The sequence below is a fragment of the Nomascus leucogenys genome, unplaced genomic scaffold, assembly GCF_006542625.1.
Source record: "Nomascus leucogenys isolate Asia unplaced genomic scaffold, Asia_NLE_v1 001290F_43938_qpd_obj, whole genome shotgun sequence".
Taxonomy (NCBI): Eukaryota; Metazoa; Chordata; class Mammalia; order Primates; family Hylobatidae; genus Nomascus; species Nomascus leucogenys.
This window is the reverse complement of record NW_022096827.1, coordinates 7,648-21,283: the sequence shown is the minus strand read 5'-3', so window position 1 is coordinate 21,283 and position 13,636 is coordinate 7,648. Positions and strand designations below refer to the sequence as shown.

Sequence of the window (13,636 nt, the reverse complement as noted above, 5' to 3'; positions counted from 1 at the left end):
GGTCAGGAGATCGAGACCATCCTGGCTAACACGGTGAAACCCATCTCTACCAAAAATAGAAAAAAAATTTAGCCAGTCGTTGGCGGGCGCCTATAGTCCCAGCTACTCGGGAGGCTGAGGCAGGAGAATTGGTTGAACCCGGGAGGCGGAGGTTGCAGTGAGCCGAGATCGCGGCATTGCACTCCAGCCTAGGTGACAGAACGAGACTCCGTCTAAAAAAAAAAGTTGGGTCCATTTGCAGATCTTTTACTTTGAAAATCAAATATAGAGGGGCTTCAAGTTCTAATGACTCTAATCACACACATATCTCAAAACCCCCATGACCTCCACTTCTTCCTGCATCAACCTGATCCAAGCACCTGTCATTTGTCACCAGATCAATTCTCCTACCAATGATCTCCATCTGTTGCTTCCTCACGTTCTCCTGAAATTCATTTCCCCCAGTAAAGCCAATTTATCCTCTTCATGTTCATTAATGCAATATAAAAACACAAATATAGCCAGGCGCGGTGGCTCACGCCTGTAATCCCAGCACTTTGGGAGGCCAAGGTGGGCGGATCACCTGAGGTCAGGAGTTCAAGACCAGCCTGGCTAACATGGTGAAACCCCATCTCTACTGAAAAAAAAAAAAAAAAAATACGGGCTGGGCGGGGGCTCACTCATGCCTGTAATCCCAGCACTTTGGGAGGCCAAAGAGGGTGGATCACCTGAGGTCGGGAGTTTGAGACCAGCCTGGCCAACATAGTGAAACCCCGTCTCTACTAAAAATACAAAAAATTAGCCGGGCGTAGTGGCGGGCGCCTGTAATCCCAGCTACTCAGGAGGTGAGGCAGGAGAAGCACTTGAACCTGGGAGGTGGAGGCAGAGTTGCAATGAGCCAAGATCACTCCACTGCACTCCAGCCTGGGCAACAAGAGTCAGACTTCATCTAAAAAAACAAAACAAAACAACAACAAAAAACAAAAAAACCCCACACACAAATATATTTACCAGTGGGCATAGAGGTGATCCTTGTTCCCATCTTCTCAATTTCCATCTCCAGAGACAGTCAAGTACCTCTTTATTCTGTTTCCTCTGAGAGATACCCCGTGCATGTACATTTCTCCACACGCTGTGCTCTGAGACTCATGGCTGTATTGCAGATAAGTGTTTTTATTTCTCACTTTATTTCTGTATTGATTTTCAGTTAACAATGTATTGCACACGTCGATGTTCATACGTCTGTTTGCACATCTGGAAATACAGCTCTATACCACTTTTTCCGTTTCCTCATTCTCAAATACATTTTAGACACACTGGGAACATTTCTGCATTTTTTGGTATCAAAATACCGCAATCATCTGCTCCTATGTTGGGCAATATTACCTTTCTGGATCCCCCTCTTCCTCATTGTTCAGTCTTTACCTAACCTGTCACATCCTCAAAAACATTTTTTTTTTTTTTTATGACAAACTGGGTTAAGTGGTCTTTGCCCCTAGTACTCACTGCTATTTTTTTTTTTTTTTTAACAGAGTCTCCCTCTGTCACCCAGGATGGAGTGCAGTGGCAAGATCTCTGCTCACTGCAATCTCTCCCTCCTGGATTCAAGCGATTCTCCTGCCTCAGCCTCCTGAGAAGCTGCGATTACAGGTGCACTCCACCAGGCCCAACTAATTTTTGTGTTTTTGGTAGAGATGGGGTTTCACCGTGTTGGCCAGGCTGGCACTGGTATTTTTTTTTATAAGGGCAACACACATTCAAGACCTCTAGGTAGCTTAAATTTTGTCCATTTATCCCTCTGTGTGTTGTTTTTAAATAATAGTTCATCTCTTTTGTATTTTTGCTTAATTCATCTGACTTTCTCCATTTCTATTATAAATTGAATGAACGATGGGAGGTTTTATTCACTATAGTGTTTCTTATTCCTGAAAAAGTTACTTGGAATCTATGATTATTCTGTCATTAATTGTAAAACAAAACAGATAAATGGGCAGAATAATAAATAGTGAGATTATTACTTGGATTATTAGTAGTACTATTAAGTTGAACCAGAGAATGCAGAGAGCTGAGTGAGGTACAAAAAGAGGGGGCCAGGCTCAGGCCTGTAATCCCAGCACTTTGGGGGGCCGAGGCAAGCGGATCACAGAGTCAGGAGATCGAGACCATCCTGGCTAACATGAAGTCCCATCTGTACTAAAAACACAGAAAATTAGCCAGGCATGGTGGCACATGCCTATAGTCCCAGCTACTCAGGAGGCTGAGGCAGGAGAATCACTTGAACCTGGGAGGCGGAGGTTGCAGTGAGCTGAGATTGCACCACTGTGCTCTAGCCTGGGCGACAGAGCAAGACTCCCTGCCAAAAAAAAAAAGGCCGGGCATGGTGGCTCACACCTGTAATCCCAGCACTTTGGGAGGCAGAGGCGGGTGGATCACAAGGTCAGGAGATCAAGACCATCCTGGCTAACACGGTGAAACCCATCTCTACTAAAAATACAAAAAATTAGCCAGACGTGGTGGCAGGTGCCTGTAGTCCCAGCTACTCGGGAGGCTGAGGCAGGAGAATGGTGTGAACCTGGGAGGCGGAGCTTGCAGTGAGCCGAGATTGCACCACTGCACTCCAGCCTGGGCAACAGAGCAAGACTCCATCTCAGAAAAAAAAAAAAAAAAAGAAAGAAAGAAAGAAAAGAAAAGGCAGCCACAGTCTTTGGCTGCTTCGTATTCCTGGCCCTGGGACACCAGGAGTCCCACATGCAGATCTATGGATTCCATATTGACAGCTGATGCATTACTAGAGGTCAAAGGGTGAGGCTTGGGTTTAGCTAATTTTGGGACTAATCTGAGACCAGGGAAGAGCAAAGTTAAGCATCCCAGAGGTTGGAGATTTTTGTCCTCTGTCCCTGAGTTGCTGTAAAACCAAACCTGCAGTATCTCTGCAGCTGAGTTGTTTGTGACTTCGACAAGGCCCAGGAACTTGAACATATTTGAGGAAGGGACCATAAAGTTCTAAGCCCGAGCTGGGAGTTGGGGTCAGCAAGGATCTCATACAATTCTCCCATGAGAAGGGAGGAGGGTTGTGAAGGAGCCAGGGCATAGTGGGTTACACGCCCTGGGAGGATACAGTGGTGGGTTACACACCCTGAGGGGGATAAAATGGTGGGTTACACACCCTGAGGGGGATAAAATGGTGGGTTACACACCCTGGTGGGGAGGATACAATGGTGGGTTACACACGCTGGTGGGAGGATACAATGGTGGGTTACACACCCTGAGGGGGATAAAATGGTGGGTTACACACCCTGAGGGGGATAAAATGGTGGGTTACACACCCTGGTGGGGAGGATACAATGGTGGGTTACACGCCCTGGGAGGATACAGTGGTGGGTTACACACCCTGAGGGGGATAAAATGGTGGGTTACACGCCCTGGTGGGGAGGATACAATGGTGGGTTACACGCCCTGGTGGGGGATATAGTGGTGGTCTGGCTACTCATGCCCCACTTCATTCTTATTCATAGGCGTCTGATATGGTTCGGCTGTGTGTCTCTACCCAAATCCCACCTTGAATTGTAATAATCCCCACATGTCAAGAGTGGGACCAGGTGGAGATTATTGAATCATGGGGGCAGTTGGTTTCCCCCATACTGTTCTCGTGATAGTGAGTGAGTTCTCACGAGATCTGATGGTTTTATAAGGGGCTTCCCCCTTCGCTCCACTCTCATTCTCCTGCCGCCCTATAAAGAGGTGTCTTCCACCATGATTGTAAGTTTCATGAGGCCTCCCCAGGCATGTGGAACTGTGAGTCAACTAAACCTCTTTTCTTATCAATTACCCAGTCTTGGATAGTTCTCCACAGCAGAGTGAGAACAGACTCGTACAGAGTCCCTGATCCTCTCAGCCATCCTCCACCAAGTGTAGACTCATAGTGAGGAATAACTGAAACTCCCCTTTCGGGAGTGTAGATGTGTAAACACCCATCCAGGGCTTCCGAGGTGAGTGTGGCCAGTCTAGCCCTCAGCAAATGCTCCATTCTGTCTAGTGACCACGCCCCTCCAGACTCTGCCGTGGAGAATCTCATCCCAATGACCATGCTGCCTTGATCCTGGTGGTCTCTGGGGGATGCTCGTTCAGGCTCAGTACAGCCAGAGAAGGCCCCAGATGGCTTCCCTCATGAAAACTCAAGATGAGTGTGGATTTACTACTTACAGTTTGCAGAACCTTGGAGAATCTGCAGAAAAAAACTGAGATAGGCCCGGAAGAATCTGCAGGGGCTGGAGGCATGTTCCGGGTGAATACCGTGCTGCTGCATTCAAGAGGACTATTATTTTTTTCAGGTGCAGGGTGTACAAGAAGGAGTTAATCTCACAGGGAGGGTTTGCTTGTAAAGTTGGTCCTTAGCTGGCATCTAGTTCCTAAACATGGATCCTGGAATGTTCCCTTGTTCCTAAGAGATAAGCTGGTGTTGTGTGACTGCAGCATTGAATTCTGCTGTGTCTCGACTAGGCTATTTCTGCAAACAATGTAGCTCACTGTTGATGAGCTAGTAAAAAAAAAAATGCTGATGAACACCAGCTTTTCCCTGGTTTCCCTGTGACTGACCATTATGCCCATATGGCCCCCACCTAATAACGACCTTGAACATTGAGTCTTAAGCAGGTTTGCCTGCAACCAACACTTCACATGCATTGCCACATTTTTTTATGCTGATGGAATGACTAAGACAAGACACAGATTTTCACAGCTTATGACCAGCATTCTTGATCTTAAATATATTTTGGTAAAGTGTTTTTTTTTTTTCAAAAAGGTAAAAAAAAAAAATTACTCTTCTAGAAGGTTAAAATGGACACAAGTTTTTATTTAGCTTACTATTAACGAGGAAATGGGAAAGATGTTAATACTGAATTCAAAGAATAATCCAAAGAGCAGATATTTATAGGCTGGTAATGTTTAAGGGGATTCAAAAATGAGGCTAATTTTTGTTATTTTTAGTATAGAGATGGGGTTTCACCATGTTGGCCAGGCTGGTCTTGAACTCCTGACCTCAGGTGATCCACCTGCCTGGGCCTCCCAAAGTGCTGGGAGTACAGGCATGAGCCACTGTGCCCGGCCATAGAATTGATTTTTAAGTGTGTTAATTCTACCTACTACTTTTCACCACAGCAACGTCTGCCTACATAATTTCTAGTTGGCTATCTCTTCTCAAATATACTGCATGCTGTCCATGTACCCCCATGCACATGATCTTACAAAGAACATTTCTCCCAGAGACGACTCAGAAATCAGGCCTGTCCAGAGGGGGTGGTTGCAGCTGCTCCTGTCCAGGAGCATCAACTCTTCCAAACTTAGCATCTGCCCAAGGTTGCGGCTGGCAAGGCGGAGTCCAATGTGACCTCCCACTCATGTGTGGGACAGATGTCCCGGTGTGACAATACCACAGACAGCCTGTTTTTCACACACACACAGGGGAGATGGAGCCGCCTCCACGGGGAGGCTCTGAGAGGGAAGGAGGAGCCGTCAGTCCCTCTCACCTGGAAGGGGCTGAATCAAGAAGGCACCGGGTCTGTTTGCTGCTACGTCCTGGCCCTTGGTGAGAGGAGGACAGATTAGACAGATGCAGCCAAAGTGAAGGGAGACCCCATTTCTGGCTGTAATATCTCCGGAGAGCCTGGTGTTCACCCCCAGGACAAGCCCTGGGGAAATGAGAGCCGGGCTCCTGGGGAGGGGCAGTTCCTCTTTCTGCCCTTCATGGGCTCCCACAAGGAAGCAGACAGATGGCGGTGCCCATGTACAAACATGGAAGAGGGGGAGCCACAGCGTCCCACCTTCACCTGGAGCCCTGGTTCCTCCCTGTCTGTGAGGAACCTGGACTTCCTTTTCTGTGCCACATAGAGGTGGAAACGTCCTTCTTTTTTGTTTTGAGATGGAGTTTTATTCTTGTTGCCCAGGCTGGAGGGCAATGGCGTGATCTTGGCTCACTGCAACCTCTGCCTCCCGAGTTCAAGTGATTCGCCTGCCTCAGCCTCCCGAGTAGCTAGGATTATAGGCATGCGCCACCACGCCCGGCTCATTTTTGTATTTTTAGTAGAGACGGGGTTTTGCCATGTTGGCCAGGCTGGTCTCGAACTCCTGACCTCAAGTGATCCATCCACCTTGGCCTCCCAAAGTGCTGGTATTACAGGTGTGAGCCATGGCATCCAGCCGAAAACATCCTTCTTAATGACCCCCTCGTGAGTCCCCATTTGTGTCTGAAATATTGGCAGACAGCCTGGTGCTCACCCCCAGGACAAGCCCTGGGAAGTGAGAGCCGGGCTCCTGGGGAGGGCCAGTTCCTCTTTCTGTGGGGCTGCTGATGGGGCGACCTTGTGATGGGGAGGACCCAGCCTCCGTGTGCCCGCACACCGTGTGTCTGTCTGTGTCTACGGGCACCGTGGTCACATCTGCCTGCACGGCCAGGGCCAGGAGGGGGAGATGCCATGACCCCCATTCTCACAACCCTGCTCTTCTTCGGTGAGATCTTAAGAGGGGGAGGAGAGACCCTAGTTTAGGAGAGAGACCCCAATCCATAGCCATGCCCTGGTCAATTAGGACACCCCAGGGGCTCAAGGAAAACAAGACCTGCTCAGGCTTTGGGGGCAAATCTCTCACAGGGAACTCTCTTCCAGGGCTGAGCCTGGGCCCCAGGACCCAGGTGCAGGCAGGTGAGTCTGTCCCCAGCTGTCCTAGGTCCTTCCTCCTCTCTGGGGACAAGGGACCACCCCTGGGCGGCTGGGGGTGACGACAGCAGTTCTGGGCTGACTGATGGGGATGAGGGGGGTCCTGGGGCTGAGAACTGGGATCTGAGGGTTGAGGACATCTTGGGACCTAACCTGTGATTTCCTTCCAGAGACCCCACTCAAACCCAGCCTGTGGGCCGAGCCAGGTCCCGTGATCACCTGGAAGAAGCCCGTGACCATCTGGTGTCAGGGTCCCCTGGAGGCTCGGGAGTACCGTCTGGATAAAGACGGAAACTCAATGTCGACGCACAAATTAAAAACACTGGAGTCAGAAAACAAGATCGAATTCTCCATCCCATCCATGATGTGGGAACACGCAGGGCGATATCACTGTTACTATCGCAGCCCTGCAGGCTGGTCAGAGCCCAGCCACCCCCTGGAGCTGGTGGTGACAGGTGAGAGGACACTCAGGGGTCCCAGCCCCAGGCTCTGCCCTCGGGAAGGGGGTCGGCTCTCAGCTCTCAAGGGGTCTCCCTTCTCACAGCCCAGCCTTGTGGGATAAGGTGGGAGGTGTGAGCCCCATTTAAACACGGCTGCCTTTTCTTCTCCTGAAAGCCTACAGCAGACCCACCCTGTCTGCCCTGCCGAGCCCTGTGGTGACCTCAGGAGTGAACGTGACCCTCCGGTGTGCCTCACGGCTGGGACTGGGCAGGTTCACTCTGATTGAGGAAGGAGACCACAGGCTCTCCTGGACCCTGGACTCACACCAGCACAACCATGGAAAGTTCCAGGCCCTGTTCCCCATGGGCCCCCTGACCTTCAGCAACAGGGGTACATTCAGATGCTACGGCTATGAAAACAACACCCCGTACGTGTGGTCAGAACCCAGTGACCCCCTGCAGCTACTGGTGTCAGGTGAGGAAGCCATAGCCTTTCCTTATACAAAGTCAGGGCACCGGGTGAGCTGTTGGGAGCCTTACCCTCAGGCTAGCCCACGCAAGAAGAAAAGATGAGGGGAAGACGGGGGCCCTGGGGACACAAACACAGAATGAGAAAAAAACAAGGACGCTGGAAATGCTAGTGAGGAAGGCTACAGAAGGAAGGGGCGCGGGAGGAACCAGCCCCTCCGAGTCCCGACTCTTCTTTCCCTCCAGGCGTGTCTAGGAAGCCCTCCCTCCTGACCCTACAGGGCCCTGTCGTGACCCCTGGAGGGAACCTGACCCTGCAGTGTGGCTCTGATGTCGGCTACATCAGATACGCTCTGTACAAAGAGAGGGGCGATGACCTCCCCCAGTGCCCTGGCCGGCAGCCCCAGGCTGGGCTCTCCCAGGCCAACTTCACCCTGGGCCCTGTGAGGGGCTCCCACGGGGGCCAGTACAGATGCTACGGTGCACACAACGTCTCCTCCGAGTGGTCGGCCCCCAGTGACCCCCTGGACATCCTGATCGCAGGTGAGGAGCCCAGCGGGTTCAGTCAGGGACCCAGGCTCTGCACAGGTCCTGCCAGGGGAGCCCAGGTGGTGATGGCCGGGATGAGGGGTCCCAAGGGAGAAAGACACACACACACACACACACACACACACACACACAAACACACACACACACACACACACACATACACACACACACATACACAGAGAGAGAGAGAGAGAGAGAGAGAGAGACAGGGGATGGGCGGGGAGGGGAGACTCAGAGAAAACAGAGACAGAGAGACTGAGGGTCCCAGAGAGAGGCCTGGTGGGGGGGTCTCAGCTCAGAACAAGGTGGGGCAGCCCCTCACCCATCTTTCTTGTCTCTAGGACAGATCCCTGACAGACCCTCCCTCTCGGTGCAGCTGGGCCCCACAGTGACCTCAGGAGAGAAGGTGACCCTGCTGTGTCAGTCATGGAGCCCGATGTTCACTTTCCTTCTGACCAAGGAGGGGGCAGCCCATCCCCCACTGCGTCTAAGATCCACTTACAGAGCTCAGCAGTACCAGGCTGAATTCCCCATGAGTCCTGTGACCTCGGCCCACGCAGGGCCCTACAGGTGCTACGGCTCACGCAGCTCCAACCCCTACCTGCTGTCTCACCCCAGTGAGCCCCTGTAGCTCATGGTCTCATGTGAGGGCCCCGACCCTGTCCTCTCTGAGTTCAAAGGGGTTCTTGGAAATGAAAAAGGAGAGGTTCCAAGGGAGTGTCCATCTGTCTGTCTCACTCGCCCCCACACTTCTTCCTCCATCAGCCCGGGCCTCTCTGCGCCCTGAGCCTCTCTCAGCTCAGGCCCTGCCCCCAGGAGAGTTCAGGACACTAAGAAAACAGGAGAGTGAAGGGTGAGGGTCCACAGGGGAGGGTCCAGCCCATGGGAGGGTGGAAATAGATGAGGACTTCCCACCCCAGACTCCCACCCCTGTAGTCTCAGCAGGGTAAAGAGTGGAGAGGGCTGGAAGGAGGTGTGGGTGAGCCTTGGAGGAGATGAGATTAGACTGAGGGTGGAAGACGGAGGCCCCACCTGCTCCCCTCCTGATGTCTCCATCTCAGAATCAAAGTCTGGGTGTCCCCAACCTGTAAGTCCTGACCCCATGGGAGATGAAAGCACAGTTACTCTCACCCAGTATAATATTCTAGACTCGTCTCAACCTTATCTCCAATATTCAGGAAAGGGGTCTGTTCCCCAGAGGAGCAGAGGGGAGAGTGGACAATAAGGGTGTGGTCCATGTGGCTTCCTGGGGCTCCAAGGATGGAGCAGGCGTTCCCTCTGTGGTGGTCAGAGGGGAGGGAGGTGTCCTAGGACCAGGCAGGAAAGAGGGAGCTGTGATGATAGGTGGAGGAGCCAGGAATGTCCTCCCCTATCTGAGCAGGATTCGGGGTCCGGGGGTCCAGGCCTGACGTAGACAAGGGGAAGATGCTGGGGCTGATGTTTATATCAGCCATAAAAAATTGGAAATTTCACATTTGTATTTCCAAATTATAAGCCCATCTTTCTCACCTCAGATATGAATATATACGTAGTTACATATATATTTTTAAAACAAATATCTAAAGCCACATATACATATGTATCTATAATCATTGTATTCATCTGTTCTCACACTGCTATAAAGAACTACCTGAGGCCGGGCACGATGGCTCACGCCTGTAATCCGAGCACTTTGGGAGGCCGAGGTGGGCTGATCACCTGAGGTCAGGAGTGAAAGACCAGCCTGGCCAACATGGCGAAACCCCGTCTCTACTAAAAATACAAAAATTAGCTGAGCGTGGCGGCGGGTGCCTGTAATCCCAACTACCCCGGAGGCTGAGGCAGGAGAATCACTGGAACCCGGGAGGCAGAGGCTGCAGTGAGCTGAGATCACACCACTGCACTCCAGCCTGGGGGACAGAGCAAGATTCTGTCTCAAAAACAAACAAACACACACCTACCTGAGACTGGATAATTTATAAGAGAAAGAGGTTTAATTGGCTCACAGTTCCGCAGGCCATACAGGAAGCATGGCTGGGGAGGCCTCGGGAAACTTACGATCATGACAGAAGGCGGAGGGAAAGCAGGAACTTCTTCTATGGCTGGAATAGGAGGAAGAGAGAGAAGGGGGAGGTGCTACCCACTTTTAAATAACAAGATCTCATGACAACTCACTATTACAAGAGCAGCCAGGGGAAGTCGGCCCCACAAGCCAATCACCTCCCACTGGGCCTCTCCTCCAACAATGGGGATTACAATTCAACATGAGATTTGAGAGAGACACAAATGCAAACCATGTTAATCACATATATTTTATATGAATACATGTGCTATGTACATATATAGACACAAACATATATTCAAGTATTCATTCCTATGCTTAATATTTTTCATCAGATTTTTAAATATTTATTTGTTTTTATTTTTTATTTTTTATTTTTATTTTTTTTGAGATGGAGTCTCACTCTGTCACCCAGGCTGGAGTACAGTGGTGTGATCTCAGCTCGCTGCAAGCTCCACCTCCCGGGTTCACGCCATTCTCCTGCCTCAGCCTCCCAAGTAGCTGGGACTACAGGAGCCCACCACCACGCCAGGCTAATTTTTTTTTTTTTTTTTTTTTGTATTTTTAGTAGAGATGGGGTTTCACTGTGTTAGCCAGAATGGTCTCAGTCCCCTGACCTCGTGATCCGCCCCACTTCGGCCTCCCAAAGTGCTGAGATTACAGGCGTGAGCCACCACGCCTGGCCTTTATTTTTTATTTTACTTTAAGTTCGGGTATGTTTTTAAATATTTGCTTTTCACCTTCCAATCTAGGTTCATACTTCAAAAAAGCAGAAATGATGTTTTTCTGTCCCACTCAGTAATTATCATTTAGAAAAAAATACATTTTCATATTTAAGTATATCACATTGTAGGCGTTCCTAACTATATGACGAATTAGTTAACAAGACATTAAACGGATGATGAAACCGCAGGGGAGCTGTCTGAAGCAGCACACAGCGGGGGCCATTGCAGCCTCCAGCCCTTGTGCTCCTGACTTCAAGAGTGGCTGAGGACCAACTCCTCATCCACAGAGACTGGGTCCTCGTCCACTGAAAAATGGACATTTCTATCTCTGGGGGAATTAGCTGTTGTGTTCTTGTTGCACGAGATTGCACATCCAAGACAGCACACAAGAGCCCAATTCTTTCTAGTTGGGAGGTCATTCTTCTCACTAATCCTGAGCTCTTGGGCACAAGTAAACTTTGTTCCAAAGTGACTCAGGCACAAGATCTGAATTCTCAGAGCACAGAGAGGTTGAAAAACCCCATGATGTACCAGGGGAGGCCTGTGAGAGCAGAGAATGTGTTCACTAAGGATCTACATAAAGTCACGCCATGAGAGATGGAGGAATATAAGAATGCAGAGCCCAGGGGACGGGCTCTTCAGCTTCTCACCAACATCCTTGTTCTTTGATCCTTAGGAGCCACTGAGACCCTCAATCCAGCACAAAAGAAGTCAGATTCCAAGACTGGTGAGTGAGGAGATGCTCCCAGTTATGGGGCTTGGCACAGAAGGTCAGGTCCTGTCAAGGGGAGGAGGGTGCCCTGGGTGGACATCCAGGGGTCCTGAGTAATTGTGATCTGCCCTGACCTCTGTGACCTCTTTGTTCACCATCCCTAGCCCCACACCTCCAGGATTACACAGTGGAGAATCTCATCCGCATGGGCTTGGCTGGCTTGGTCCTGGTGTTCCTCGGGATTCTGTTATTTGAGGCTCAGCACAGCCAGAGAAGGCCCCCAAGGTGCAGCCAGGAGGCAAACAGCAGAGAGGACAATGCACCCTTCAGAGTGGTGGAGCCCTGGGAACAGATCTAATGATCTCAGAAAGTCCTGGAAGACTGGGGCGGCAGTTGGGGAAGTGTCTGCTGAGAATATCAAGGGGAAGAAGCATGGGTCAGGTGCAGGAAGATGTCCGGGTGTCTGTAGAAGATGCCTCCTCCATTAAACTGTGGTGCTTTCCTCCTCATTGTTGACTCTCCTTGACTGCCCCTCCCTTCATTTTTCTTCCCTATGATGTAAGGCTTCACCCCTATGGTGGGTTTGGGTCCACCCCTCTGTGACCTCCTGCTCTGCTCCACTTTCAGGTAATACATCTTTCTTTATTTCTAACTACTGCATTTTCTGATGTGTATTACTGGGACTATCTCTTCAGCTCATAACATGGAATTTGCTTTTGATAATTAAATCCGTGGGCAAAAATCAGATTCGTGTTTGGAAAATTTAAGTTCAAAGTGATACTGTACCAACTGTCACTCTTCATCTGTAGTTTCTCCAGAAATACGGTCACTAGGAATCAAAAGAGAAGTGTTTGATGGAAAAGCCTGCTGTTGTGCCCACAGACTGGCTTCCTGAACAACAACAAAAAAGTTTTCTAAAAAGCATTTATTTGTGGAATTTGTTGATGACTGTGGCATAAACACTCCCTTCATGGGCAGCTTCAAGATTCTCCCATGGCTGCACCTCCCCCTACCTGCTGTCACACCCCAGTTGGAGCTGGTGGTCTTGGGTGAAAGGCCCTGACCCTGTCCTCTCTAAGCTCAAAGACTCAGCTCAGGCTCTGCCCCTAGGAGAGCTCTGGGCAGAGATGGAGTGAAGGGGACTGTGAGGGAGGCTCAGCCACAGAGGAATTCACGCCCCCAGAGGAGAAGAAGCCAACAGTTCTCCCTCTTCTCCTTCACCTGGAGTCCAGAAGGTGCCAGGTGGGAAGAGGGAGGGTCTTGGAGAGGCCACCGGGCAGATGGAGAGGAGAGCTTTGAGTGGAGGTGGGGACTCCAGGATAGCTCCAATTCCTCACTCCCTTTCTGTGCTCATTCCCAGGACCCTCCAGGGACCCCAGCCCCCCACCCACAGGCTCCTCCTCCACACCTGGTGAGTCATTGAGGCCTCTGGGCTCGGAGGGAGAGCGGCCTCCCGCAGGGCAGTCCTGAGTCTCCCAGGTGATCCCATTCCCCTCAAGGACTCGAGCACGAGCTTCCCTCCAGGGAGCTGGGCAGAGCCAGAGGAGGGGCCACAGGCTCCCCGGGGCTCTGAGGCTGGGCTGGTGAGGGGCGGGCGGTCGAGGCAGAGAGAGATGTTGGGGCCCAGCCTGGGGGAGGAGCAGCCAGGCTGACATGGGGAGCAGGGCAGCCCCAGCCCTCCCCTCCCCGTCCTGACCCAGCAGGCCCTGAGGACCAGCCCCTCACCCCACAGCATCAGGCCCCCACAGTGCTGAGTGAGGGGCTTTAAGTGGGAGGTGGGCGGGGTCCAGGGGAGGAAGGGCTGAGTTCTGTCATCAGTTTGAGGCTCCTCTGGTGATGGTGATGTGGACAGGCCCCTCCCCTGCCTGGGCCTCCGTTTCTCCAAGTGTAAAGGCGAGAGGCCTCTGGGTGGGAAAGTTCCTTTCAGCTCTGACTCCCAGATGTGACCTCCTGGGAGAGGAGACCTCCCAGGGAGCCTCCCAGACCCGATTCCATAGGGGCCTGTCTTGTCC

General features: G+C 51.2%; 1 protein-coding gene across 1 annotated transcript; it reads left to right on the top strand.

Annotated features, from left to right (window-relative positions):
• Positions 1-6,379: 6,379 nt before the first annotated feature.
• On the top strand, positions 6,380-12,133 carry LOC100581009 (leukocyte immunoglobulin-like receptor subfamily A member 4). Its single transcript, XM_030808831.1, has 8 exons — positions 6,380-6,483; positions 6,639-6,674; positions 6,860-7,144; positions 7,305-7,604; positions 7,844-8,140; positions 8,488-8,790; positions 11,589-11,639; positions 11,789-12,133. The coding sequence occupies exons 1-6, from the start codon at positions 6,450-6,452 to the stop codon at positions 8,775-8,777; spliced, it is 1,242 nt and encodes a 413-aa protein (XP_030664691.1). The 5' UTR covers positions 6,380-6,449; the 3' UTR covers positions 8,778-8,790; positions 11,589-11,639; positions 11,789-12,133.
• Positions 12,134-13,636: the final 1,503 nt, after the last annotated feature.

Excerpts from the sequence above, each read along its gene's own strand:
- LOC100581009 (XM_030808831.1), top strand. The coding sequence starts at position 6,450 with ATGACCCCCATTCTCACAACCCTGCTCTTCTTCG. Across the intron at positions 6,675-6,859 it reads CAGGACCCAGGTGCAGGCAG|AGACCCCACTCAAACCCAGC; the intron begins GTGAGTCTGTCC and ends ATTTCCTTCCAG. Across the intron at positions 7,605-7,843 it reads CCTGCAGCTACTGGTGTCAG|GCGTGTCTAGGAAGCCCTCC; the intron begins GTGAGGAAGCCA and ends CTTTCCCTCCAG.